Source organism: Eurosta solidaginis, chromosome 3, assembly GCF_040869045.1.
Source record: "Eurosta solidaginis isolate ZX-2024a chromosome 3, ASM4086904v1, whole genome shotgun sequence".
NCBI classification, from domain to species: Eukaryota; Metazoa; Arthropoda; class Insecta; order Diptera; family Tephritidae; genus Eurosta; species Eurosta solidaginis.
Window position 1 is genome coordinate 201,653,549 of NC_090321.1, and position 19,461 is coordinate 201,673,009.

The window sequence follows — 19,461 nt, forward strand, 5'->3', positions numbered from 1 at the left end:
TGATATAAATAATCCAAAAGTAAATCTATAGCATGTAAAACATAATTGTCTAGCAATATTTTCTCTTCGCAAACTGTTTGTGGCCCTGATAAGGGCAGCTTTTCGTAGGTATAATTGTTTAGCATTTTTTTCTCTTTGTTGACTAGTGGTGGCCCTGATAAGGGCCGTTTTGCGTATACTTGTATAGCATATTTCCGCTCTTTGTAAACTAATGGTGGCTCTGAAACTAGGGGAGGTTACTGCGTCTGGGTTTCACGGCTTATTCGTGGTACATAATGCATCTCCGTTTGTGTGCTGCAGCTGTTCCATGCGAAGTATTGGCCTTTCGCTCCAACGGTGTCACTTAAAAAAAGCGAACATGTAGAAGGGACTTTATTATTTATCCTTCGTCCTTCCTTCACGTTGTAGCGGCGAAAGATTGTCCGATATTTTGGTAGATAACTGTAGAAATGACCGTTGGGGACGATGAGACAACTTCCGTTTTTTGCAAGCACTGCTAAGTCATACATAAAATTATATTATATTTTTTATCTTACAACATTCGGGAAACATAATTTACATCAAAGACGGTAAATATAGCGATGTAGTGGAGTTGGGCATCAAATTTACTCTCTGAGCTCCCACAATAAGGTCACAGGCCTGAAAATGGAGCGAAAAAGTTAAGCCATTTTAGGGAAGCTAACGCCACAAGCTTTTTCCAAATTTTCCCTCTTCCTTGATCTTGCGGGGTAATTCTTTACTTTAGCTCACAACTGCAAAAACTCGTGCAAAAATATCGGGAGGTGTCCAAAAAATGCGTTTTGGACTCAGGACGACGAATCCGAAAGCGAAAATTAAAAATTTTATTTCTGTCAAAAAATATTCCCAAAAAACTGAAAAATGGCACCGGAGCGCTCCGAAACCGGGGGTGGAATCCATAGTATTTTTGCCCGGTAATAGTCTAGTTGTGGGGTCGACTGCTAATACGCTACCAAAAATATCGAGAGAGGTGTCAAAGGACGAGTCTTGACATCAGTATTAATAATCCGAAGGCGGAAAATAAAAATTTTAATTCGTTCAAAAGATATTAACGAAAAACCAAAAAAAGAACTTTGTAAATATATCTGGAAAGAAATAAAATTTTCAATTTCCGTTTTCGGATTCGTGGTCCTGGGTCCACAGCGCGTCTTTTGACACCTTTCCCCATATTTTTGGACGAGTTTTAGTAGTTGTGAGCTAAAGTAAAGAATTACCTAATAAATTTTCACATCAAAAGTAAATAAACAAAAAATGTGAACATAAACAAAGTTTGACATTTTATGACCACCTTCGAATGAAAAAACATGTAAAATGCAACTCTGATGCTTTTACCTGGTTATTGTACCATGATTCTCCATAAAAATACATGCAATCTACTCATAATGCAAAAGCATTTGTTAAACTCATCTATATGAAAAACTGCTTATGTGTCGGAGCTGTTATGAGTAGATTGAGGAATGGTAGATTGAGCGGCACTGGCGTCATCTGACATGAAAAAGTAGCCAACTTGCAAACTTTTGTTGCAAGTAAATCTTAAAATTACCCCATACCCACACAACCACCCATTGCTATGTTACCAGCAGCATTTTTTGTGCTGTTGCCAGCCAGCAAAGGGTGCCATACCATAACGATAACGCCAAAACCATACCATAGCCAACCAATTGCTTTTTGGTTTTTCGCCATATCCATAACCTAAAAATATATGACTTGGTGAATTTATTACCTTTTGGTATATTTTATTTATTGTTTTGAATACGTTTTGGCCAAGAGACATATTGTTTGTGGAATATGTTTGTCATTTTTTGCGTTTTTTTCATTTTTATGAAATTTTCACAATTTTTAGGTTAAGGCACATTAATCGATCACATTGGAGATGGATATATGGGTATGGTTACGACTATGGCATTAGGTTTAAGGAAGTTTAATTGGCCCTTAAAGTACACATTTGACTGTCTCTGACAGTACAAACACTTTTCGCGTACTTTTTCATTTTTTCCTTTGTTTTGGGTATGTTCACTGTAGATGCAACTAAAATATCCCCCACGACTAAAATAAACTGGGAATTTTTTTGCTTCAATGCTAAAAAAAGTTGGCTAGAATTTCGGAAGCGATTGAAAGACAAACAGACAAGGATTATCAAAAAAATACCGCATTTCTTGTTTCTTTTTTCTATTAATGTGGTGTCAAATGTACTTTTAACTGGCATTCTTATAAAAACAAAATATTTGTATTAATAAATTTCGATTTAAATCGTAAATAATTGGTTACTACAAAGAAGGCACAGGAATAAGGACACTAGTACATATCTATGTACATACATTGTGTTCTGTATAGCTGTGCTCGTATAAAAGCAGCAGCAGAGGTGCGCTAAAAATACCAAAAATCAAATATTCATGTGGTGTATGCTGTGCTGCTGCGTACAATAATTGGCAAAAAACGAAATTCTCGAGTGCAAAAAAGCATTTGATATATACGCGGGTAAAATGCGTAAGACGCGTTCACAAACTCAAGCTGAGGCCGCCATAGCAAATGCGGGACGTTCGTCCAACATTACGACACCTACAGTTTCATTACCAGATAATACAAGCAACAGCAACCAACAAAGTATTAATTCAAATAGTCGGCCAGCTGCGGCGCCAACATCTAATATCCAGGTGGCGACTGTGAGTGGAATGAAACGTAATGGGCCGCAGGCGCCAGATAATTTTAAAATCAAGGTATGTAAGATACAATTTTAATAAGCCTATAAAGCCATCGGATATGAAACTTATTGGCGCTCCAGAGCTTGTTGGTAAAACACTTCATTTACTACATTTTTAGACACATTGCAGCGGACAACCGAAAATGTTTGACAGCAAAGAAAAACAAAAAAAAAAAGACTCAGTAGTTATATTATGATAATATACAAAAAATTGGCGGGACTTAATATTTATGCATGGCAGGTTAAAGTTTTGCAAATGACCTTTTGGTAAAAGTCTAGAAAAGACGTCGACTGCTAATACGCGTCCAAAAATATGTTGTTGTTGTTGTAGCGATAAGGTTGCTCCCCGAAGGCTTTGGGGAGTGTTATCGATGTGATGGTCCTTTGCCGGATACAAATCCGGTACCATAGCACCATTAAGGTGCTAGCCCGACCATCTCGGGGACGATTTATGTGGCCACGTTAAACCTTCAGGCCATTCCCTCCCTCCCCACCCCCAAGTTCCATGAGGAGCTTGGGGTCGCCAGAGCCTCGTCTGTTAGTGAAACAGGATTCGCCGCGTATAGGTGAGGTTGACAATTGGGTTTGGAGAAGCTATATATTTCGCTGGCAACCTGAAGGGTTGCGCTACACAGCCCCTTGAATCTGGTATTTTAGTCGCCTCTTACGACAGGCATACCTACGGCGGGTATATTCTGATCCCCTAACCCGTCCAAAAATATCGGGAGGGGTGCTAAAAGACGCGTATTGACCTCGATAATCCGAAGGCAGAAAAGCTATATTTTATATCTCTTCGGTGATATTTGTAGGCAATTTTCACTTGGTTGTTGTAATGTTATGCACTGAAAAAATTTTGTGCACAAAGGGATTTTGGACGGATTTAGTTTTGATGCCAACCCATTGGTGGACGGGAAGTGTAATTTTTTTATAACCGCTGCCGAAGTCCGCCAGCGCAGTAAGGTGTTCTGCACAAAAAAATATCGACCGCCATCCTCAGTTTCGTAGGGACCTGGGGATATTTTCGGTTTTTTTTTTATATCTTTTGGACGATTAATACAGATGTTAAGACGCGTCGTTTGACACCTCGCCTGATATTTTTGGATGCGTAGTAGCAGTCAACCCCTGTTCTAGACTTTTACCGAACTTTTCATGGCACAAAGCAATGGAAAGTGGACCACACCCTTCTGTAATTTCAGACTGCGTCCTTAAATCTCTTCGGAGGTTATCGCGCCTCACATTTTTATTTTATAACCAAATTGTCAACCTCACCTACCCGTGGCGAATCCTGTTTCTTCAATAGACGAGGCTCTGGCGATCCCAAGTTCCTCATGGAGATCTAGGGGGTGGGAGGGCGGTATGGCATTGATGGTTTCATGAGGTCATGCTTAATCGTTCCCGAGATGGTCGGGCTAGTACCTTGATGGTGCTCGTTACCGGAGCGCACCGGAACTGCATCCGTCAAAGGACCATAAACATCTATAACGCTCCCCAAGGCCTTCGATTAGCCTTTAACAACTCGACTAATCGAAATGTAAGAATGGAAGTAGATAATGGTCAGCGCAAAGCATTTTATCAAACACCAAAGGCATGGCTCATGAGCTACGCGTTATTGTTGTTGTTGGATCAGTGTTTCGCCCAACCTAATAGCCGCGACCGATCACAAATTGTCATCAATATCCTCTAACGGGAGTCCAAGGAAACATGCTGTTTCAACAGGGGGGACCATAATAAAAGGGGTGTTAGAGGCGTTGGTTCCACATTACAATTAAAGAGATGGTTGGTGTCTTGTGGGGACACATTACAAGCGGAGCATACATTTTGTACGTCTGGGTTGATTCTGGATAAGTAAGTGTTTAGCCTGTTACAGTATCCAGAACGAAGATGAGCTAGAGTGACTCGCGTTTCCCTGGGGAGTATGCGTTCCTCTTCCGCAAGTTTTGGGTACTGTTCTTTGGGTACTGGATTCACCGGGAATTCCTGGCATAAAGGTCCGACGCCTGTTTGTGGAGTTTACTGAGGACCTGCTTGTGTTTTTTTGCTTCATGCGGCTGAGTTCTCAGGTGCCGTATTTCCTCATAATGCTTACGGAGATGACTCCTTAAGCCCCTAGGCGGTGTGGCTCATCAATCAGATGTCTTTTGGGATGCCCAAGTTTCTGGGTATTCAACAGGAACTATTTGGTTAGCATCTCATTTCTCTCCCTGATGGGGGGGGGGGGGAGGGGAGAGTATTCTCGCCTCATTATGTAGAGGGTGTTCTGGAGACATAAGACAGTGGCGGTTCTGAGAGCATTATTTTGGCAGGCCTGCAGTTTCTTCCAGTGAGTAGCTTTTAGGCTTGGGGACCATATAGGGGACGCGTAGCGTGCAATCGGCTGGCCAATTGCTTTGTATGTGGTAATGAGCTTTTATTTGTCTTTTCCCCAAGTACTGCCAGCAAGGGATTTGAGGATTTTAGTACGACTCTGGATTTTCGGTGCAATTGCGGCTGCATACTCACCAAAATAAAGATCCTGATCAAACGTCACACCCAAGATTTTGGGGTGTAGGACAGTCGGTAGCGTAGTGCCATCGACGTGGATGTTCAAAATGGTCGACATTTGGGACGTCGATGTTGTAAATAAGGTTGCGGAGGATTTAGTCGGTGATAATGCCAGGTTTCGCGAGTCGAAAAAACTTGAGAGATCAGGGAGGTAGCCGTTTATTCTGTTGCAAAGCTCATCGATCTGTGGGCCTGGGCCTGTGGCCATTATTGTGCAGTCATCGGCGTAGGAAACGATAGTAACTCCTTCTGGTGGTCAAGGTGGCTTAGATATGTAGAAATTAAACAAAAGTGGGGATAGTACACCACCCTGTGGCGCCCCTTGTTTAATTCTTCTTGGTTTTGATGTTTCGTTTCTAAATTGCACGGATGCCTGCCGACCACCCAGATAATTTGCGGTCCACCTTTTAAGACATGGGGGAAGGGTAGACCCTTCCAGGTCTTGCAGTAAGAGCCATGGTTGACCGTATCAAAAGCTTTTGATAGGTCTAGCGCTACGAGTACTGTTCTATGGTGGGGGTTTTGGTTTAAACCTCAATTTATCTGGGTGCTAATGGCATTTAGCGCGGTGGTGGTGCTATGGAGTTTTCTGAAGCCATGCTGAGGACAGGCTAGCTGCACATTTGCTTTGAAGTAGGGGAGCAAAATGGCTTCAAACGTCTTGGCTACTGGCGATAGGAGATATATCGGGCGATATGACTCTCCTATGTTAGCTGGTTTCCCAGGCTTTAGCAGCGGGACCACCTTGGCCATTTTCCATTTTTCGGGAATGACAAAGGTGGAAAGAGACAGGTTGAAGACATGCGCTAAATATTTGAAACCCTCTTTCCCTAGGCTTTTAAGAATTGACATGGCTATGCCGTCTGGGCCTACTGCTTTGGATGGTTTAGCATGACCGATGGCATCCTCAACTTCTTTGGGGGTGATGGTAATTGGTGACGTGCTGAATCTATGTTTATGTGCGTGTCTGTTGGCCCTCCGTCTATCTTCGTCGACCGTAGAATGCATTATAATTGTCGGCAGAAAGCGCTCGCGCATTTTTTCGCATGCGACAGCACTTTATCGCCAAAAGCGATGGAAACTTTGATGCGTTGGTTTATATCTCTTGTTTGGGGGTCGCCGGGATCGAGCTGTCTTATAAGGTCACGTTCTCTCGCTAAATTTGCGGCCTCCGCCGGATAGTGGGGCTGAATTTTGGGAATTCTTCCGGCGGGAATGAAGCGAGCCGAGGCGGACTCAATGAGCTTGCGGAAAGCACGCTCCGCTTGACGGCATCAGCGGGCTGGGGAGGGCAGTAAAGCGGTTGTTTGTAAAGGATTTGTATTCGTCCCACTTTCCTTTTTTAAAGTTTATGAAAGTGCGTTTTTCTGTGACGATGAAGTCGGCGGTACGCTCGAGCGAAATAAGTATAGGCAGGTGGTCGGATGCCAATGATACCATCGGCTGCCAGTTGACGCAGTTTACGAATTCTGCGCTCACGATTGATATATCCGGCGAACTGTGACAGCTTCCTACCATACGTGTGGGGGCGTCTCCGTTTATCGTGCAGAACGTTGTTTCTTCTATTTGATCCGCCAACGTCTCACCCCTACTGTCCGCCCGCAAGTTTGAATGCTATAGATCGTGATGTGCATTTAAATCGCCTAAAATAAAGCGATTGTTGCCAGTGAGTAAGGCGCCAATATTAGGGCGGTATCCACTGGGGCAACAGGTCAGGAGGGATGTAGATGTTGATGATTTCAAGGTTTGCATCGCCTGACCGGACAGATAAGCCTTGACGTTATAAGACACTGTCCCTGCGGCCGATGTCGGAATCAAATATATGATATTGCACAGAGTGGGTATGATAAACGCGAGGCCGCCTCCATTTCCGCTCTCGCGATCTTTTCTGTGGACATTATACCCAGAACAGGTCTGCAGAGCAGATATTGAAATCGACTATCTCCGTGATCTTCCCAGTTAATCCATTACAGTTTAACTGCAGAATTCTGAAGTGCATGGGGGAGACGTCGTCGGAGTAAGTGACGGGTGACTACGCCTGGGTTGTGGGGGGCTAGGACGCAACTGCTCTTGTGGCCCTGGGACTGGACGTCCTTGGGTAAGCAATGGGGTACCCGGTGTATTTGGGTGTGCGGCCTGGCCACATAGCACAATGACACCCGTCGGGGGGTTTCCGTCGCGGAGACCAGAACATCTAGGAAAGTGGCACCGTCCATGGCTGGAGCTGCATTGGGCGGATGTCGCAAACATATATATTCTGTGCTGGCAAATGGTGCAAAGGGGGGGTGGGACTAAGAGTCTGTTTCCCTGACCTACACAATTGCTGCCGGAAAAGAAGGGGGCGGAGAAGACGGGGGCAGGGGCTGTTGCCTGGAATTGCTCCCGACTCTGCTTCGGATATTGTAGGTATGAGTGGGAGCAGCCGTATGAGTTGGTGGCGCCGTGGGGTGCGAGCAGCAGCGGGTGGGATTCAAGGGGTTTGTTTAGCGCAATATATAGCTTCTCCAACCCAATTGTCAACCTCACCTTCGAGCGGCGAATCCCGTTTCACTAACAGACGAGGCTCTGGCGACCCCAACCTCCTCATGGAACTGGGGGGTGGGGAGGGAGGGATGGCCTGAGGGTTTAATGTGGCCATATAAATCGTTCCCTAGATGGTCGGGCCAGCACCTTAATGGTGCTGTGTTACCGGAGCGTATCGGATCTGTATCCGACAAAGGACCATCACATCGATAACACTCCCCAAAGCCTTCGGGGAGTAACCTAATCGCTACAACAACAACAGCAGCAGCGGGTACATGTTGTGCCTTGCTGAGCAGCAGGGCTGCTGGAAGGTAGTGGGGGGGGGGGGGGGAGGGGAGGGGGCGCTAAGGCGTAGATGCCTAGGCGTGAACAGCAAGGAGCTATAAAAGATTTATAGAAGTTTCGTGGACGTCTGGTTTAGGGATCTAGCCCAAAACAACCTGTCCGATGCAACCATGCACGAGACACACTGACAAGAGTATGCCCGTCCTATATACACTTGACCGTCCTACCCCAGCGGGTTAGCGGGTCAGAATATTCCCGCGGTAGGTATGCCTGTCGTAAGAGGCGACTAAAATACCAGATTCAAGGGGCTGTGTAGCGCAATCCTTCAGGTTGCCAGCGCAATATATAGCTTCTCCAAACCCAATTGTCAACCTCACCTATCCGCGACGAATCCTGTTTCACTAACAGACGAGGCTCTGGCAACCCCAAGCTCCTCATGGAACTTGAGGGTGGGGAGGGAGGTATGGCCTGAAAGGTTTAATGTGGCCACATAAATCGTTCCGGAGATGGTCGGGCTAGCACCTTAATGGTGCTGTGGTACCGGAGCGTACCGGATCTGTATCCGGCAAAGGACCATTACATCGATCACTCCCCAAAGCCTTCGGGGAGCAACCTTATCGCTACAACAACAACAACAGTATGACCGTCCTAAAAAGATTCTTTTCCGGCAGATGCAGCAAAACCATTTCTCAGGACAGGGGTCAGGAGACGGCCCCGGATTGGGTTCGATACCTTCCCGGAGCAAGAGAATATGGAGCAGTCCCGCTGCTGGGAGGATGAGAATTTGTGGGAGGGACGCAACAAATTAAATGGGGTTACACTGGAATGACAGTCCTTGGTCGGGAAAAATACCGAGTCGCTCCGGTACATAGAACCGACTGCCTTGGGAAGCGATAAGCTACGCGTCACCAGTTTGGTCGCCTGGTCTTAAAAACACGCACTGGAAAAGGCTACAGGCCTGGGAAAATGCTGCAATCAGAACTGACACCTGATGTCTCCTTATGACCCCCGAACACCACCTACTTAGTGAGGCCAAAGGGCTGAACATTAAAGAGCATAATGAAATGCTGAACGAGCAGTTTTTGCTAAATAGGACATTCTAGCAAAGAACTTCTTGATCTAATACCGCCGCCATGGGGGTTAAGGGACAATCTCCTTAAGCACTATGACGAGATCCGGCACTTGCCAACACAGCCGTTTTTGATCCAGACAAGCATAAGCAGGGCCTAAGCCAAATCCACACAGAATTTGTAAACGCTTTGCCAGGACGCGCCCGGTGAACCCCGTTATTAATATGTAATATCCTATCCTTGCAGAAGAAGAAAGCACACTATCAAGGGAGACACGAGTCACCCTGGCTCAACTTAGCTCTGGGTACTGTAACAGGTTAAACTCTTACTTGTCCAGAATCAACCCCGACATACGTAATGTGACATACATGCATGCTATTTGTCCTCACATTATACCAACCATCTTTTCAAATGTAATGTGGAATCTACGCCTCTAACACCAATCTCCCTATGGTCCACCCGTGTTGAAACAGCTAGTTTCCTTGGACTTAGAGGACTTTGATGACAATTTGTGAGTGGCCCATTGAAAGGGGCGAAGCACTGTTAATACAACAACAACTTGGGATGGTTTCAAAGCTATCACAGCAACAGAAATCAACACCAATAATTGAAAATGCATATTGCTATAAGTGAAAGTGAAAGAAAGACAGATTTCGCTACATGGAAAATGCAAGAAAACTTAAGACACTAGACTAGTCATATTAAGAACGGAATTAAGAATGAGAAGCTGGAAACTTGCATATGAGTTTTTCCAACGTTACGACGTTTCATGCTTTTGGATATACATAATAACTGTAGAAGGCATTGGATCAGAAAATTTTCTTTTGTTATAAACGTCATCCGTAGACCAATAGATGAATGGATTTGTGACTCTTTGTTTGTTTTTTAGAGGAAACACTACTCGTTGTCAGAATTAGTATGCTAAATTTCATCGACACCTTATACTTTAATGAAAGTACCTTATAACCCGAGTATCATATCATTTCATTTATTTATTGACAGTATTAGCACAATAAGATCTTGTATGATCTTTTATAGTGCAACAATGGTTGCATAATAATGAGTATATTTTTTAATACTTAAAACTTAAAAATGTATATATTATTCCATAAAGAGATAAAAGTGATAATATATAAGTTTCACAAGAATTGTGACAAGGACATTTAACAACAATGATTGACTAGATTAATAAGTAGCAAAACTCAGATTCTAATTTGTATAAACTTTACCAAAGAAAGAAAATATAACATTCTTAAGGTTTCTTCTATTTAAGCTATTGCGAACCGAGTTGGGGATAGAGTTCCAAATGCGGATAGCATTGACAAAGAAAAGTCTTGCAGAGTTTATGTAATTGTAGCTGGGCACGATCAAGTCATTTATGCGAGCAGATCTAGAGAATGTTAGCTTGTTATATAAATAAGTAGGCATTTTATCAGCAATCACACGACACAAAAATATACAGTTCCTTGCCTTAAGATACTCAGATATTTCACAACCCAAGAGACTCGTTCGCCACGCTGATATATGATCATACCTAGCCAACCCGAAGACATACCGCGTGATATGATTAAAGGCGACATCAATCTTATGTGCCGATTTTGAATCTAATTTGCTGTATATACAATCCGAATAGCAGATAATTGGTAGCATTAGTTGTATAGCAAGCCGCTTCCTAATTCCAAGTGGGGTGAAGGGGGCATACATTCGTACATTACGTAGAGTGTAGTAAAATTTACTGATAACAGCGTTAATATGATCATCACAAGAGAGACTAGAGTTAATAACAACCCCCAGACTCCTTACTTTAGACACGTACTTAAGGCACTTATAATTGATATATCAAGCTGGTAGATTTGATGAGTTAAATTGCCTTTTAGATATAGGTAGCACATACGATTTATCACTATTAAGGGAAAGATAATTTTTTTGCGCCCCAAGACGAAAAGCTGACAAATCACTATTAAACTTGGCACAAAGTTCAGAAACTTGCGCATGTGTTACAGACATATAAAGTTGAATATCATCTGCATAAGCATGCATTTGAGCATACCTGCAGGTGGTAAATATTTCATTAATAAATAGGCTAAGTAATAACGGTCCAAGTATAGAACCTTGGGGGACACCATTAGATAACATCTTAAGACTAGAGACTTGCGATCCCACCACTCGTTGCGCTCTACCACCCAAGTAACTCCTCATGAGACCTAAGGCAGAGTCCCCAAAACCAAAATAAGACTTTAGCTTCATGCACAACAACGTGTGGTTGACAGAATCAAACGCTTTGGAAAAGTCGAGCAGACACAACATAGTTATCTTGTTACTGTCATAAGGCGCCCGAACATCATCCAAGATTTTGATTATTGCGGTTGAACAGCTATGTTTTGCTCTAAATCCAGACTGGAATGGGGAAAGTAGATTGAACTTTTCAATATAAGGAAGGAACAGATGCGATCTTCCAGACATCAGGAAAACACGAGGTTGTGATGCAGTGGTTGATAATGTGGGTCAGGGCTGGCAGTATCTGTGGAATTTTTATAAATTTTACAGGAATACCATCTTCACCAATAGCATTTATTTGAGCGTACTTTATAAATGCATCTCACCACATCATGCTCCGACACAGCTCTATTGCTAATAAGCATCCAAAAATATTGGAATAGGTGTCAAAAGACACGTTTTGACCTCAGTATCAATAATCCGAAGTCGTTCAAAAGATATTAGCTAAAAGCCGAAAAATTATCCCGGCCTCATCCGAGGGTTAGATGCATTGTATATTTGCGTAGAACACCTTTCGTCATTGGCGGGCTATGCCCGCGGATCAAAATTAAATCGGTGCAAACTTCGTTTGTACACACATTTTTTTTTTAATGTACAAAAAAATTACAACCACATGGAAATTTTCAACTGCAGATATCACCTGGCAAAGTTAAAATTTGATATCGCCCGATACTTTTGGACGCGCAATAAGCGCTGTTATAGGCTTCTCTCTCTTCAAATCCTGTGTTCGAAAATGCAAAAATGAGCAAAAACATAGTGGGGGACTCTTTAAAGCATATACATTTATAAAATAGTAATATTCTCGATAAACTTAATTGTCGATCAGCTCTATTTTTGTCAAACAAAATTTTGATTATTATACAAATTAAAAAATGCCAAAGTTAGGTGAAAAATCAAAACTAAAACGTCTTTACTAAGACCAAGGCGAATTCATTATTGATTCGCCTTGACTAAGACAAGGCAAATCCATACCAGGTGGTGGCAAAGCGAATTCAACCAATTCGCCGTACAGAAGAATGTCAAGTCAAAAGAAAAATTTCACTGATTCCGACAAGGCGAATCCATACCAGGTGGTGGCAAAGCGAATTCAACCAATTCGTGCAGAAGAATGTTAAGTCAAAAGAAAATTTTAATGGATTTCGATTAACTGATATATTAAACTACAAGGCGCTGTATGGAAAATAATCAAGAAGAAGCAATCAGCTGTTGTGATAACAACACCTGGTACTAGGTTCGCCTTGTTACTAAGATATGCTTTTAAATGACTTGCTGCTGTTGGAGATTTCTGACGAAAATGACGGCTTTTATGTTTGCAAAGTTGCATTTCTTTGTTTTTACCGTGTTTACACCATGAAATGCGCGTAATTTATACAAATTATGTAAATGATTTTTCATACAAAGATAAATTTTTATACTTTATAAGGTTTAATGAGTCGACCTAGTATAAAATTGATTGGTGAATGCCAAGGCGAATTCCGTAACAGGTGTCCAAGGCGAATTTAGTACCAGGTGTTGTTATCCCAACAGCTGATTGCTTCTTCTTGATTATTCTCCATACAACGCCTTGTACAACAACATGTCAGTTAATCGGAAATCAAGCGAACCCAGTACCAGGTGTTGTTATCCCAACAGCTGATTGCTTCTTCTTGATTATTTTCTATACAACGCCTTGTACAACAATAGCTGTGTTTTTTTTTACATCTATAGACGTTTACGCTTAAGCTTTATATGGACTGCTAAGTGTCAAACTTTAAATACACCTCTGAAATTGCTCGCATAAAATTTGTACTTATGTTTCACCCTCTACACTAATTATATGTATTCTAATGTATTCTATGCGCCTCCACTATTCATCGCAACTGATTCAGCTATATGTTATTGTATAATAGGTGCGACACATAAGCAACTTTTCATTTAGATGAGTTTAACAAATGTTTATGCATTATGAGTAGATTGCACGTATTTTTATGGAGAATGGTAGAATGAGCGACACTGGCGCAATCTGATATTGAAAAGTAGCCAACTCCCCACTTTTGCTCCAAGCAAATCATGACACCAACCATCTCTTTAATTGTAATGTGGAACCAACGCCTCTAACACCCCATTCCTTATGGTGCACGCCTGTTGAAACAGCAAGTTTCCTTGGACTCCCGTTATAGGATATTGATGACAATTTGTGATCGGTCGCTGCTGTTAGGTGGGGCGAATCATTGCTACAACAACAAGAAGAATTTGACATTTGCTTTGGCTAAGGGTGTTGGCACACTTTGAAAGTGAAATTGTGTTTCCCACTGGTTGGTAAAATTTCCAAGCGAGGATAAGCGTTATTTTTACGCGCAAACGTAATAATAAAAAAACACGGGTAATCAGTTCATCGAAATCAATGAAAATTTTCGTTTGGTATGATATTCTTCAGCACGGCGAATTGGTTCACCACCTGGTATATATTCGCCTTGATTATTTTCCATACAGTGCCTTGTACTTTAAAACGTCAGATAATCGAAATTCACTTGACATTCATCCACACGGCGAATTGGTTGAATTCGCTTTGCCACCACCTGGTATGGAATCTCCTTGCCGGTGTTGTTATCCCAACAGTTGATTGCTTCTTCTTGATTATTTTCCGAGGCAAATTCAGTACCAGGTGTTGTTATCCCAACAGCAAGTTGCTTCTTCCTGATAATTTTCCATACAACGCCTTGCACAACAATATTTCAGATAGTCGAAATCAATGACAATTTTTCTTTTGGTTTTGTCATTCTTCAGCACGGCGAATTGGTTGAATTCGCTTTGCCACCACCTGGTATAGATTCGCCTTGGTTATTTTCCATACAGTGCCTGGTATTTTAAAATAACAGTTAAGCGAAATTCACTTCACATTCGTCCGCACGGCGAATTGGCTGAATTCGCTTTGCCAACACCTGGTATATATTCGCCTCCAGGTGTTGTTATCCCAACAGCTGATTGCTTCTTGATTATTTACCATATGACGTCTTGTATAGCAAACAATACGTCAGTTAATCGAAATCAATTAAAATTTTCTTTTGACTTGGCATTGTTCTTTGCCATCATCTTGTATGGATTCGCCTTGGGGTGAATGCAGAATGTGCAGGTGAATTATTTTGAGCTTTATTTGGTTGCCGTGTGAACGACATATAAATGTTTATTATAACTGTACTCGAACCGTAAAAATTGCTATGAAGCAATATGAACTGTACCAAAGGCGTAGCAAGCTATGACTAAAAACTTCTTACCTTTATATAATTAGTTCCTGGGAGCGTTTTCGTATCCAAACGAAATAAATAAATAAAGTTTTTCCAATGCGGTTAATATGCTAAACAAACAAAATTTTGTGTTAAATGCACAGCTCGAAACTCTTAAAATCAACCGCGGAAATAAAACTGTTGGGAACCATAATTGGCAGCGATCACTGTAAAATCTCCAAAATAAAATTGCACCTTAGTTTTATAAGAAACAACATATGATTTTGTACATTTTATTGATGATTATTAACAATTTATACTTTTTGTACGTTAAAGACATTTATTACAACTTTTTTCTTTCAAAATTCGCTGCCGGTACTTTTTCTATACACGTTTGGTATGTTCAACGCTTTGCCGGCGGCCACAATGAAAATTCTTGTTCTTCTTAAACAGTGGGAATTTATGAAAACACCAAACTCGGCGCCGTCGCCGCCATGTTCTTTGCGGACAACTCAATTTTGTGTTCAAAGAAGTAAAAAAGCGACAAATTTCATAGAAGTTGTAAAAAAATTATTTAAAAACAATCAATGAACTTTGCAAATATCAAACAAATAAAATTTATGCAAATTTTGTAGAAACTTTACGAAAGAAATTGAAATGAAAATGTTAAGCTAAGCTTCGTGTTGATTAAATTTCACATTGAAAGTTTTCGCTCATTTTATTTTTTGTGTTGAGAAAGTGTAAAAGGCAAAGTGAAAAATCGTATTTATTTAAGTATTTTTCGAAATGAATTCTCTACAACACATGGCACATAAATTAATTGCCTCAGGTATGGTATTAACTTCGTAAAAATTTTGCAAATATATTAGGAGAGAATATTGTATATATGTATGTATTAATGAACATATGCATAAGAAAATAGTAAGATGGTGCTTTCGTTTGAGAAAGGGGCACATGCCATCGCTTTGAGTTTATTTGCTGCCAGCGTTCTTTTGACCACAAAGAGGAGTGGGTGCATTCCCCAAACTATATCGGTAATGGACGTTACAAACCATATGTATATATATGTAACTTGTGTATATGTATATATATGCAACTTAACCTGCAATTGTACATATTCATAGGATTTGTTATGAGAAAATTGCTATGGGCATAGCAAACTGGGTTCGCAAACGAATTTCAAAATGAACAATTCTGGTATTAGCTAATTGGCCACCCTCAACCCACTTCCTTGACGATGAATATGGACATTGCAATTTCAAGCCATACAAAGTGAGCATGAATGAGCTAACCTAACATCAAAACGTACCACAAAGTTTTGGGGCATGTCACGTCTCTGACTTTCAGTGATAATTCAAGAATGTATATGGCTGGCAGTATACCGATTTCACACTGGAGGCTTGGAAAAAATATGAATATCTCACATAGTTTGATTTTTAAATGGACCACTCCTTTTAGGATCCCTGGATTATACGGGTTGGGTGGGTGTGGTTTTCCGAAAAGAATTTTAAATATTGTAGTAGATCTCACCCAGCAGGTTAAGAGGCTAAGGCGACTGAAATAACCAAATGGCTCAAGGGGTTTTGTAGCGAAACCCTTTTACTGGTTGGCAGTGCAGGTAATAGTCTAGTTGAGGGGTCGACTGCTAATACGCTACCAAAAATATCGAGAGAGGTGTCAAACGACGCGTCTTGACATCAGTATTAATAATCCGTAGGCGGAAAATAAAAGTTTTAACGCGTTCAAAAGATATTAACGAAAAACCGAAAAAAGACCCGCGGGTACCTCCGAAACCGGGGGTTGGATCCATAGTATTTTTGCGCAGAACACCTGTCTGCGTTGGCGGCCTTCGGCCGCGCTTATAAAAAATAACCCTGGGCTACGCCATGCCAAGTACGGGTGTGTGGTATAACCGTGGCTACCGCCACTGTGATGCACAATTTTTTTTGGGGGGGTATAAACACAACAACAACCACATGGAAATCGCCAACTTCAACTGCAAATATCTCCGGACAGAGATAAATTTTTTCATTTCCGCCATCGGATTATTGTTCTCGAGATTAATACGCGTCTTTTGACACCTCTCTCGATATTTTTGGTAGCGTATTAGCAGTCAACCCCTCAACCAGACTATTACCGGCAGTGCAATTCAACCAAATTGTCATCTTCACCTACATGTGGCGAATCTTGTTTCCAGCCCTATTCTTCATTTCGACTTGGATTGGAATTTTTTCGATTTTGCAATTTTGGTATTCTGTGTTCCAATCTCGTTCGATCCAATTTCGAATCGTTCGATTTGGTGTATTCTGCATTTCGATCGTAGTTCCGTTTTTCTAAGTTGCAAATTAGTTGGCGGAAAAATATTTTCTTTTTATTTTTTTTATTAATTTACAACAGAATTTTAACAAAAATGGGTAATAGTCTAGTTGAGGGGTCGACTGCTAATACGCTACCAAAAATATCGTGAGAGGTGTCAAACGACGTGTCCTGACATCAATTCGTTCAAAAGATATTAACGAAAAACCGAAAAAGACCCGCGGGTACGTCCGGATCCATAGTATTTTTGCGCAGAACACCTTTCTGCGTTGGCGGCCTTCGACCGCGCTTATAAAAAATAACCCTGGGCTACGCCATGTCAAGTCCGGGTGTGTGGTATAACCGTGGCTACCGCCACGGTGATGCACAATTTTTTTTGTGGGTACGCACACAACAACAACCACATGGAAATCGCCAACTTCAACTGCAAATATCTCCGGACAGAGATACAATTTTTCTTTTCCGCCTTCGGATTATTGTTCTCGAGATTAATACGCGTCTTTTGACACCTCTCTCGATTTAGCAGTCGACCCCTCAACTAGACTATTACCCAAAAATGTAAGTAAAACTTGTTAAGAAACGTAGAAGACTTGATGCTGATTGTTTTTTATATGTTTCGAGGTCAAAAACAAAATGTCGATGTCGAAGTCCTTGGACGTATTTGCCCCGCAAAAGTATCTTAACACATACTTGAAAGCATCCTTATTAAGTCGACATTTTTTTTTGAACCTAAATAAGAAAATAAGTCATAAAACTTTACCACTTTTAAGTTCAATTTCTTACAATTCGTCACTCATCTCAAATGGATTACACAAATCTCGCAATATTTGCCTTTCCATTCTCGCCTGGCCATTTTCGTATGCGTTGCTTTCCAACTCCACAAATAATGCCGCGGCTATTGATTCCATTATAATAGACAACTTTAATTTCTGTTTGTTCGTTGGGTCCACTTATATGCAAAGCAAGCTGCCGGAGTAAAGGAAGGTGAAACGAAAACGTAAACAGTCCTTGCGGAAAGAATAAATAAATCTTCATAAAGTATTTTTGGCCAGTGCAATGAAATTAGCATCCATAAAATTAAGAAAATGTCAACTATATTCAGTTTGAACAAAACTTGGTGGCCACGGCAGGGAATTGGTCAAAAGAACGACAAAAACTCATGAAAGCACTTTACTCAAAAAAATATAACACGGCGGCAATATATTCTATTGCTTTTTTTTTACAAAATGGCGTGGATAATAAAATATAAACGTTTTTCAGGTTTTTTAAAAATTTAATTTAATTTATTTTGTTCCAATGTTTACACATTCCGTACAAACAGCTGATTTCGAAAAATCATTTGATCTTCCTCTTCTCGTTACGATTCCGTCGTAATGCCCAACTTCGATTAAAGCGGAGGTAAAACGGGAACGTAATCGAAATGCAGAATAGGGGTGTTCGTTAGCAGGCGTGGCAATGGCGAAACAAAGTTACTCATGGAACTAGGGTGGCGGGATGGCCTGGAATGTTCAATGTGGTCAAATATATTAAGTCGTTCCGTCGAGATGTTCGCGCAAGTACCTTAATAGTTCTTGTTACGGGATCTTTATGCGGCGAAGGACCATGTTGTTGTTGTTGTAGCAATGCTTCGCCCCACCTAAGAGCCGTGACCGATCACAAATTGTCATAAATATCCTCTAACGGGAGTCCAAGGAAACTTGCCGTTGCAACAGGGGTGGACAATAAGGAAAGGGGTGTTAGAGGCGTTTGTTCCACATTACAATTAAAGAGATGGTTGGTGTCATGTGGGGACACATTGCAAGCGGGTCATACATATTGCATGTCGGGGTTGATTCTGGATAGGTAAGAGTTTAACCTGTTACAGTATCCAGAACGAAGTTGAGCAAGAGTGACACGCGTTTCCCTGGGGAGTATGCGTTCCTCTTCCGCGAGTTTTGGATACTTTTCTTTAAGTACTGGATTCACCGGGCAATTCCCGGCATAACGGTCCGACGCCTGTTGTTGTTGTTCACCAAGGACCTGCTTTTGTTTTTTCGCTTCATACGGCTGGGTTCTCAGGTGCGGTATTTCCTCAAAATGCTTACGGAGATGTCTCCTTAAGCCCCTAGGCGGTGCTGGTTCATCAATCAGATGTCTGTTGGGATGCTCAGGTTTCTGGGTATTCAACAGGAACTGTTTGGTCAGCATCTCATTTCTCTCCCTGATGGGGAGTACTCTCGCCTCATTATGCAGATGGTGTTCTGGGGAGGACATAAGAAGACAGCCCGTGGCGATTCTGAGAGCAGTATTTTGGCAGGCCTGTAGTTTCTTCCAGTGGGTAATTTTTAGGCTTGGCGACCATATGGGTGACACGTAGCACGTAATCGGCTGGCTAATTGCTTATTGCATAGCGCATCGATCTTTGGGTCTGGGCCTGTGGCCATTATTGTGCAGTCATCGGCGTAGGAAACGATTGTGACTCCTTCCGGTGGTGAAGGTAGCTTAGATATGTAGAAATTAAACAAAAGTGGGGATAGGACACCACCCT

General features: G+C 41.7%; 1 protein-coding gene across 9 annotated transcripts in view; it reads left to right on the forward strand.

Annotated features, from left to right (window-relative positions):
* The first annotated feature begins 2,089 nt into the window (after positions 1 to 2,089).
* The window catches only part of Su(var)2-10 (E3 SUMO-protein ligase Su(var)2-10), a 274,287-nt gene continuing 256,915 nt past the window's right edge, over positions 2,090 to 19,461 (forward strand). For 3 of the 9 annotated variants that reach the window (XM_067774718.1, XM_067774716.1, XM_067774717.1), the window contains exon 1: positions 2,090 to 2,735. In XM_067774718.1, the coding sequence (XP_067630819.1) occupies positions 2,502 to 2,735 (234 nt within the window). In that variant the 5' untranslated portion in view covers positions 2,090 to 2,501. Of the gene's footprint in view, positions 2,736 to 15,056; positions 15,448 to 19,461 lie in introns of those variants that run through there. The other 6 variants (XM_067774722.1, XM_067774720.1, XM_067774721.1 and 3 more) reach the window with 3 other exon arrangements.